The 9,316-nt window shown below is 43.5% G+C and overlaps 1 protein-coding gene across 5 annotated transcripts in view; it reads left to right on the top strand.

Annotated features, from left to right (window-relative positions):
* Nucleotides 1-9,316, top strand: part of NTAQ1 (N-terminal glutamine amidase 1) — a 35,562-nt gene extending 26,246 nt beyond the window's left edge. The window contains exons 2-8 of one of the 5 annotated variants that reach the window (XR_014943298.1): nt 47-146; nt 607-657; nt 1,389-1,537; nt 1,922-2,046; nt 3,939-4,131; nt 7,607-7,741; nt 8,451-9,316. Coding sequence is in view for 3 of the 5 variants with exons in the window: in XM_085539345.1 (XP_085395471.1) it covers nt 47-146; nt 607-657; nt 1,389-1,537; nt 1,922-2,046; nt 3,939-4,084 (571 nt within the window). In the remaining 2 variants the exon portion in view is untranslated. Of the gene's footprint in view, nt 1-46; nt 147-606; nt 658-1,388; nt 1,572-1,921; nt 2,047-2,799; nt 2,886-3,938; nt 4,132-7,606; nt 7,896-8,450 lie in introns of those variants that run through there. The other 4 variants (XR_014943299.1, XM_085539346.1, XM_085539345.1 and 1 more) reach the window with 4 other exon arrangements.

Raw genomic sequence — 9,316 nt, 5'->3', positions numbered from 1 at the left:
GAATGTTGGAAAAAGAGATAAAAACCCCGCCCTTCGTGTGTTACAGCGAGGAGAACGTGTGGAAGCTCTGCGAGTACATCAGGAGTCAGGATCGGCACCCTCTGGAGGATTTCTATGCTGTTTTCATATCTAACGACAGGAGGATGGTGAGCGGGTTGCGGTCTGAATGTGCTGGAGGCTGTGAAGCCCTGTCTGGGTGCTCCCCCTCACCCTCACACCACAGCCTTTAAACCACTGCCCAGCACAGGGATGCGTCTCCTGGCATTTCAACCCCTGCCTGGCCTGGGAGGACACGGCCCTGCAGCCCTCCAGTATCACAATCCTCCGGGGTCAGGTGTGTTTAGGCCTCCGACTGTGAGATGTGGTTGTTAGATGTGCTTGGGGTTAAGGAAAGAAGCGTGGATAGGTGATGGAGAAACTTTGCCCTGTAAACTGGAAGATGAGAAGAACAATAAGATATTATGGTTCAGAACAGTATCTCATGCTCCTAAGAGATAGGAACGAGCAGAAACGTTGTGGCTGCAGCAGTGAGAGGTGATGCAGTGGATCACTGAGATTCGTCTGTGCGGAGCTGGAGTGTTTCATTTCGAATCACTTAACTTTCAGATTCCACTCTGGAAACAGAAATCAGGGCATGGAGACGAACCTGTTGTCTGGGTAAGGATTTCTGTTTTCTTTCTTTTTGTGGTATTTCAGTGCATGTTGATAGTTGACATCTGCTTAATCGGACGTAGGCAGTGTTATCCATCTTTCCTGTAACATCTGCATATCTGTAAAATACTTTTTCACTGTGCAGACAGGTGACTACTGGCACAGGTTGCCCAGAGACTGTGGAGTCTCCTTAGAGATCTCCAGAAGTCTCCTGGATGTGGACATGAGCATCTTGCTTAGGGTTGTTCAGTATCAAGTGTCAAAAGACAGGACTTCAAACTTTCTGTGATTGGGTTTAGTGTTCTCTGTAGTAAACTGCAAACTACAGCAGTTTGACTTTGGAAAGCTGCAATGTAAGTAACTGACAATATACATAACTCCAGTTTCTCTAAGCCTCCACCATGCCTATGTATTTATGTGTTAAGGAATAAGATAACTGGTATAAGGAGTAGTTTAATTTAGCTGTTCAGGCTTAAGTCAAAGGAGGCTGTAAAGAAATGGAAAGAATACTGAGATTTCCTGATGAGTACCATGGGTGAGGTGCCATTAGGAATCCTTCCACTGGTGGCAGAGGTGTCGGGGCCTAAATTTCAAGGACAGAAATGATATAAAGAAAATGAGACTATTATCTATTATCATTATTATAGCTGTAGCTTTGCTTTTAGATTTTTTTTTTTCCTCTCTCACTTCGACTTTCAAATAAACAGCTCTTTAAATGATGAAATTCTTCTTCCCAGGACTACCATGTTATCCTACTTCATGTTCCGGGTGGAGAGCAGAACTTCATTTATGACCTTGACACTACATTGCCATTTCCATGTCCTTTTGAGACGTACTGCACGGAGGCCTTCAGGCTGGATGACAGCCTTCATCCGCAATTTCACAGGTGCTGACAAAGAAAATAAAGACTGTGGATGGTATTTTGTGGAGACTAAGTTGAAGTTCTCTCTCTGGATAGACAGTGACAGAAGTTTCTGCTATATTTCGGGAACTAAATGCACTGTTATGTCTCCAAAGATCCTTACTTAGGAGTTGCCATCTTTTAGTTATCAAAAGCCCTTTGCTTCCCTGCTCTAGTTTCTTGGGAACTAGTTTGCTGCTTGACACAACATTTCCAAGCCAAGTATTTAACTAAATTAATGCTGTTGGAGAGGAAGGAGGGCTCTTATTCAGAATGACTAATTAATAACTATGACTAAGTAATACATGACAATGGTATTATATGCACACATCTTTTGATACTTTATGCAGTTTTTTCATTATTGTTCAGGAAGATCAGAATGATTCGAGCAGATTTGTACCTGAAGACGTTTGCTTCAGACAGATCTCACATGAAGGATGCTAATGGGAAATGGCAGAAACCTCCTCCTTCATACCCTTGCATTGAAACTGCAGGTAAGATGACAGAGTTCTGAAGCATTTGTCTTTTTCTGAACGCACAAAGCCTAGCATGCCTCCTGGCAGTTACCATTGTCAAACATTAATTACTCAGCTTTCATAAACTGAGCAGACAGGAGTGGTTTTGTGCTATCATTACAATAGGGAGATGAAAGAAAGGCCCACATAAGATGTTTGAAGTTTCTCTACCAGGTGAATAGACCTAAGGATGCTTCTGAGGCAAATGGGCAAGTCAGCCAGTGTTTCCCCAAGCACTGAGTGTTAGATTAGATAACAGCCTGTGGTCCAAGCACAGAAATAAAGAGCTTCTATCTCTTCTATTCTGTATGGATTCTTAAGCCATGCTTTGCACACAGCATGTCAACTTACACTAAACAAGTTTGCCAGGCTGGCTGTATGTTTTCTCTCATTTTGTTCCCAGATGCAGAAAAGCACGAAGTTTAGTTTTAAAAGAGGTTGTGTATGTTTGCTTTTGCTCTTTCTGCATTTTAAATAATACAGTGCTATATATTAGAGAAGGTAGGGTCAAAAAAAATACATTTTGTATTTAGGGGTATTATGGCTTTTAGTTGCAGGGAACTTAATTCACAATCTTTGCTTGGCTTCTAAGAACATTTTGTGTTTCAGACTAAATATAATTGAGTTATGAATGGGCATGAGAACACAGATATTGTTTCATGGAGCTTTAGGTGTTTTTAGATGTTCCAGGTTATGAAGCATCTCAGACTCTGTCTTGGTCCTTCTTTTCAGTAAAATGACATGCAGAAATGAGGCAGAATGCAGAGAATGCCTAACCTAAACTGCAGTACATGCTTCGCTGCTAGCTGAAGTCACAGGTACTGAGGGCTTTTTGCCTGTGTGTTACTTACTGTTACCTTACTGTTGTGATAGTTGAGCATTAATGAAGGTGTGATGAGCATAGACCAGTCCAGACTGAGAGGAGATGAAAACTCCTATGCTGGTTAAAACAAATGCTGGTTAAAACATTACTGCACAAAGTACAGTTCTAAAATGATCCAAGCAGTTGTAGATACATCTACAGCTGTGATGAATGACTCCATAGCTACAAACCCCATAAGTCTCCTCTTGACTGCATGGCTGAGCTTTGCTTTACTGATGAACAACAGCCACGTGGTCTCAGCCAACCTCCAGACTGTCTCTGTGATGTTGGTAGAAACTTAAAGGCATATGGATCTTCGTTCCTTCTGTTCTTCATTCCTTAGTCTGCACCTTACTGCACCAGAAGGAACATTCACAAGTCATCCAGTCAGGCTCCTGCTCTAAGCAGGTATAATGAGATCAGCATTCTTTAGGACTCTTTAGTCTTGAACAGTGCCAGGGATGAAGACTGCATCACCTCTCTAGGCTCAGCTGGTCAGCCAAAGTGGTGAGCTGCACACACGGTGCTTTCTCACCCAGCTTTATACTCCAAGCAGCTCTGCTGGAATCCTCATGCTTGAGCTGTGGCAGACTGCTCTGCCCTGTGAATACCTGAATGTCAGCAGCTTCCTGCTGGAGGAAGACAGAAGAGCCTGGTATTTTTTCTTCTTTTTGTTAAAGCAAGACATGACTTAAGGCACAGATTCATCACACTTGGGGTCTCTAACCCAGCCTGGGTTCCCTGAGCATCTTCCCTTGACAAATTAACAAGGTCTGGTTCTGCTTACTTTATGAGTCCTGATGAGATCAGCGCTCCTTACTGCAAGCCCATGTAAAACACAGCTTGCACAGTGCATTTCACAATTACTCAGAACAGATGGTCTTACAGCTTATGTACAACTGTTAACATCGCTCTTAACACTGAAAAGCCTTGTTTGGATTTCAGTTCTCCCCAAGCGTGTGGTAGCACATGTAAGAACTGATTTCTAAAGGCTTTTATTCCTTTTTAGTTTTGAAGGTAGCCCTGGTGGTGCAGTGGTTAAGGACACCGCCTTGCAATACTGGGGCCCGGAGTTCGAATCCCCCCTGTGGCGCAAGTGGTACAAGTGCCGCTCTGCTACACAGAGGCTCGAATCCCGGGGGTTGGACTCGATGATCTCTAAGGTCCCTTCCAACCCGCACGAGACTATGAAACTATGAAAGGTAATGTGAATTCTGGAAAGTACTTTGTTACTTATCTATGCAACAGGCAGGCTGCTAGACAGACGCCAGACAGATGTCTGCCATTTCTGTCTCATCTCCACTACCAGATAGTGGTAGAATCCTCATGAAAACCAAAAGGTCCAGGGAAAAAATAAAAGGACTACCAATATGAATATGAGTAGTTCATATGCACTATAACCCTTCAGTTCCTCTCATTTGAGATTAGAAAGAAAGACATCTAGGCCTTGGAGCATGTCTGGAGAAGGTCAAGGAGGATGGTGAGGGGTCTGGAGCACAAATCTTATGGGGAGCAGCTGAGGGAGTTGGGGTTGTTCAGTGATGGAAGAGGAAGCTGAGAGGAGACCTTATTGCTGTCTACAACTGCCTGAAAGGAGGTTGTGGTGAGGTGGGGGTTGGCGTCTTCTACCAGGTAACAGTGATAGGATGAGAGAGAATGGCCTTAAATTGTGCCAGGGAGGTTAAGGTTGGATGTTAGGAAAAATTTCTTCACCACAGGAGTGGTGAGGCATTGGCACAGGCTGCCCAGGGAGGTGGTGGAGTCCCCGTCCCTGGAGGTGTAATGTTCAGATGTTGTACTGAGGGACATGGTTTAAAGGGGAAGTTTTGGTGGTAGGTGGATGGTTGGTGGGATGATCTTAGAGATCTTTTCCAGCCTTGGTGACTCCGTAATTCTATTCTGTAAAAACCTGGATCTGTCAAGCTAGGCCCTGACTTCATGAGCTTTTGCACAAGTAAAGAATCAAGTATGAGTGTAATATAAATCTTATATATTCTTAACAAGCTCTGCTGTTCTTGACTTTGTGTAAATGTTATATAAAACATGCAGCTCCTTTGCTTCTGAGGAGGAATGCTCTTGGTTTGTCAGCTGTACCATCCAGACATCCTATATGAAAATTCTGCTGTGTATCGTTTTTGTATCTGCCTCACAAAAAGGACTTTCTGTTGTTCTCATGTGGTTTTTTTGCTGGGCTGCTTCCAAAAGCTGAAAGGTCTAACATAACTTGCATGGCATTCAGAGACAGCATATGAATAATAAGAACAGGGGGACTTTCATCTCCTGAAATGAATAAAACGTGAGAGGAGTCTGTTTTCCCATGGATAGTTATCGTATTGCTTCAGTGCCACCTGCTGGTTGGTTCTTAGACCATCCATTGCTGACAGGAGGGTTCTTGTTTGCTGCTTAGAGCAGCTCTTTTATTAAACTTCTGTGACAGACTGTTTTGCTCTGCTGCAGCCGTTCTGAATGCAAGAGAATATTTCACTTCCTACAGATGTTGTGACAGCCACTTTCAAGTTGCTAACAGCAGCAGCTGTGTTTGTAACGACTGGAACAATCCCCTTTGGGCTTCTTTACTATTCTCAGAATGTTATCATGAAATTATTATTCTACAAAGTGCACATAAAGCAGAGAACCCTTTGCATCTTAAACTATATGAGTAATCAAATTCATTTTAAAATAAAAGCATCTGGAAAGAAAAGCCAAGCAGGGAATTGGAAAATAAGCTTCCCAGTTCACCCGCAAGCAAGAGCTGTTATCCTCTGCTAATTGTTCTTGAGCTACAACAGCAAATTGCCGGGCTTGTGCTTGTTTAAATCATCACATAATCAGGTGGAAAGTTGCCCTGTCTGTTCTTTGGAAGCAGGACCGTGCTTGGCTGGATGTGAGGATTTTTAGTGTGCAAAGGCCAAAAAGACTAAATAAGAAAAAGGTGGAGTTAGAAGCCAGACCTTGCAATTGGTGAGAGCGTGGATTCAGCGAGCTGCAAAGCCATCATGCTGTACATGTTGTGCAAAGAAGAGAGCTGGGTGATGGCTGGCATTGTTGGGTGTGGGCTTCCCAAACATCATCTTCCCTTCCTCACTTGTGCCCTATAGTAGTAAGTCTAGTTACGTGAGGCTTTTGCAGCTGAAGCATGTTACATCCTATGGATTTTCTAATCCATTCGTTAGGGATTTGGTTCTCTGGTTTGGTTCTTAATCCTGAAGTGTGTGCATGAATCATCTGTGTTAAAATAAATACTTAAATGTGACAGAAAAGCTGTAACAATAAATCCGTATGCTCCCCCACTCTGTTCTTTAAACGCAGTCTCTTTTAATATGTATTTTAAAAGGTTATTTTCACAGCTTGTCAATGAGAACATACAGTAACAAACCCACAGATAGGAAATCTCTGATCAGTATGGTTGTGAGTCAGCACAGCATGCTTGTTGTACCAGACCAGCTCTGGGAAAAGGATATACAAGGTGTCTAAATCCAAACTGCAGATCATCACATTTCATTGAGCACTCTGCAACTGGGACAGAATGGTTTCTACCTTTTGTACTGGGGTCAGGTGAGATAGAATTCCAGGCAAAAGGCAGTCGTGGTTACTTTTCTCTCAAAAACATGGCAACTAACCTTTCCCCTTCTGACCTGCTACAGTGGTTCAGGAGTTAAAAATAAGTAAATAAATACAAAGTGTTTGCCCCCAACCAGCCTGAGCATCCCTCTAGGCTACAGGTGGCGCTGTGTCAGATGTTTCATCCTGTCTGCATGGCACGGCCTTGCTGCAGAGGGTCAGCAGGCAGCAAGCACAAAGCTCAGAGCTAGAAGGAACACAAACACAAGTGTAAGCAGCCTGAGGAATAAGATTCTGGATTTGCCAAGGATCTGATCACTTCTGAAAGACATAAGGCAGCTCTGGATCCTGACTGCTGCTGTGATCCAATTCCTTCGTTGCAAAGGGTCCCTGATTCAGCTGACTTTGGTTCAGGACACTGTGGGGAAATATCTCCCCTGCCTTTGAGTAGTTGGATTTTGTGAATGCAGAGAGATCAGTAGGTGCCCGTTGCATTGCAGTTGCCTGTTTTGGTTGTTATTTGTGCTGTGTTTCCCTGACACTCCACCCTTCTAGGCTGCTGCTGTAGGGAAAAATCTTTGTTATACACACTGTACCTGTGACTAATGATACCTACTGATGAGGTAATGTGATTATTGATTATTGCTATGGATGGGGGTTGAGGTCAGGGATAAATCAGAGAATCATAGGGTTGGAAGGGATCTCTGGAGATCATCTGTTCCAAACCTCTGCTGAAGCAGGTTCCCTACAGTAGTTACATAGGAAAGCATCAAGGTGGGTTGTGAGTATCTCCAGAGGAGGAGACTCCACAGCCCCACTGGGCAGCTCGTTCCAATGCTCTGTACCCTCTAAGTAAAGAAGTTTTGTCCTCACATTTGTATGGAACTTCTGTGTTCTGGATTGTGCCCACTAATGCCTCATTACAGATGCTGGATATAGATGTTGTAGTACTGCACAACTTGCAGAATGTTGCTGGACTGCTGCTCAGCAAGTGTGCTCTGAACTCTACCTTTTCAATCTCAGCTTTCGGTGTTTTGTTTGGTGAGATATTCATTATAGCTGCTACTGAAGCTGAATCAGGAACTTCAAGATTTCACTTTTCTGCTTCTATTTTAGATTCCAAGATGAACTTAGATGATTTCATCAGTATGAATCCCAAAGTGGGATGGGGCTCAGTGCTCCCCTTAGCGGACTTTGTGCACCGATTTGGCAGACAGACTGACTACAGCCCTTCCTTGGAAGAACAGTGAAGTAAGCAAAGAAGTTCTCTCTGCTTTATTTATGAGTCAGTTTGTTTTGTTCTGCTGCTCTTATGGTATATTTATGAATGGTTTTTATTTCTTTATATGGAATAAGTATTTGGGGGAATCTAATATGAACCAAATAAAGCCTTTTTTTCTAAGAATGAACTTGTTAGTTTTTTAATACATCAAATCAGAGGCAGACATCACACTTTTATAGTTTATATAATTATGTATTATAATAAATATATATTGCTTTTCCACCTACTATGCCCAAATTGAAAAGAGTATTGGCCCCAAGGTAATCCAGGCCAGGAAGCTAAACTAACAGAAGGAAGAAGAGGTTTTTTTCTTCCATTTAGCTCCTTGAACCGGCTTGCTGTGGGGTCAGACAGCTGCTGCTGCTGGTATAAGCAAATCAGCAGGAGCATATGGCTGGGGGGAAGGGAATAAACAGGACTGCCCTACAGAAGGGTGGAAACTACAGTAAGCATTTGTAAAGCACTTCAGTCTCGGTGAGGAAAAGCACAGTGACAGTTCTAAGTGTTAAGGGGATCATCTTATTTCTGTCTACAGAAACATGTAAAATACATGCATGTATTATTACCATATGTCCCAGTGGTTTCAGAGAATTTACTCAGCGTGTTAACAGAAGGGATAGATGGGCTGTTGGACAGCTGTGGGATTGATCTGATTTCATCCATGCATCTCTTTTTCAGTGCCATAAGGGCTGGCTGAATGCAGGAGCTTACACTTTGTGTTGCCAGATGTGTGCAGTGCAGCGGGATGCTGAGCGATGGGTTGCTGACATGGGTTCCCTGGGAGCCAGCACAGACTGAGCAGGAGTCCAGTTGTTGCAGCACTCGTCTGCAGAGTGGGAGAGCTTCCTCCATGGCCTTTCAAGTCTGGTGGCACTCAGTAACATCGGAGAGGGTGTGCTATCAGAAAACCACATTCAGGAGTACAGCAAGTGCTCATTCAGGGTCCCAAACGTGAGGTGGAGCAGAGGAGTGTCTACTCCCTGCTTGCTAACAGTAATTAGTGGAGGCAGCCCTTTATTTCAGCACTGATTAGTCCTGATGGGCCCTCCAAGGGACCAAGTGAATTTATTCTGTGCTTGCTCCTTTCTCTCACCAGTTAACTCATATCCTGTTTGCTTTGGGGACCTTACCATGTTTAATCTTCATGCTGACACTTGAGGCAGCCACATCAGTGTTGACTCATTGAGCTTCCAGCTGCGGACAGACAAGTTTGTTCAGAGCTGCTTTGTCAAGTGCCTGCAGAAGCAGAGGACATGAGGGTGCAAGCAAAGAACTGCTGCTGCTGTTTGTGGAGCAAAGAAGGCAGCGTCACTGACAGACACCCTTGTGATCACCAACGTATTAAACACCTCAGATTGGAAAGACTTTGCTGTGGGGGTGGATAAATGCAGTACACCGTACAACAAAGCATGGCTTGGCAAGTATGGCTCCACTTTGTCTGGTATAGCCATGCAGCCCAAAGACTGCATGCACAGAACAGTTTGGCACGTCCTGCTGTGAAATAAAATGAAAATAAATGAAATAAAATGAAAGCTTTGCCATCA

This window comes from Coturnix japonica, chromosome 2 (assembly GCF_054131305.1).
Source record: "Coturnix japonica strain WE chromosome 2, WE-NBRP24, whole genome shotgun sequence".
Lineage (NCBI taxonomy): Eukaryota > Metazoa > Chordata > Aves > Galliformes > Phasianidae > Coturnix > Coturnix japonica.
Note: the sequence above shows the minus strand (reverse complement) of the source record. Positions and strands in the feature narration are given on the sequence as shown.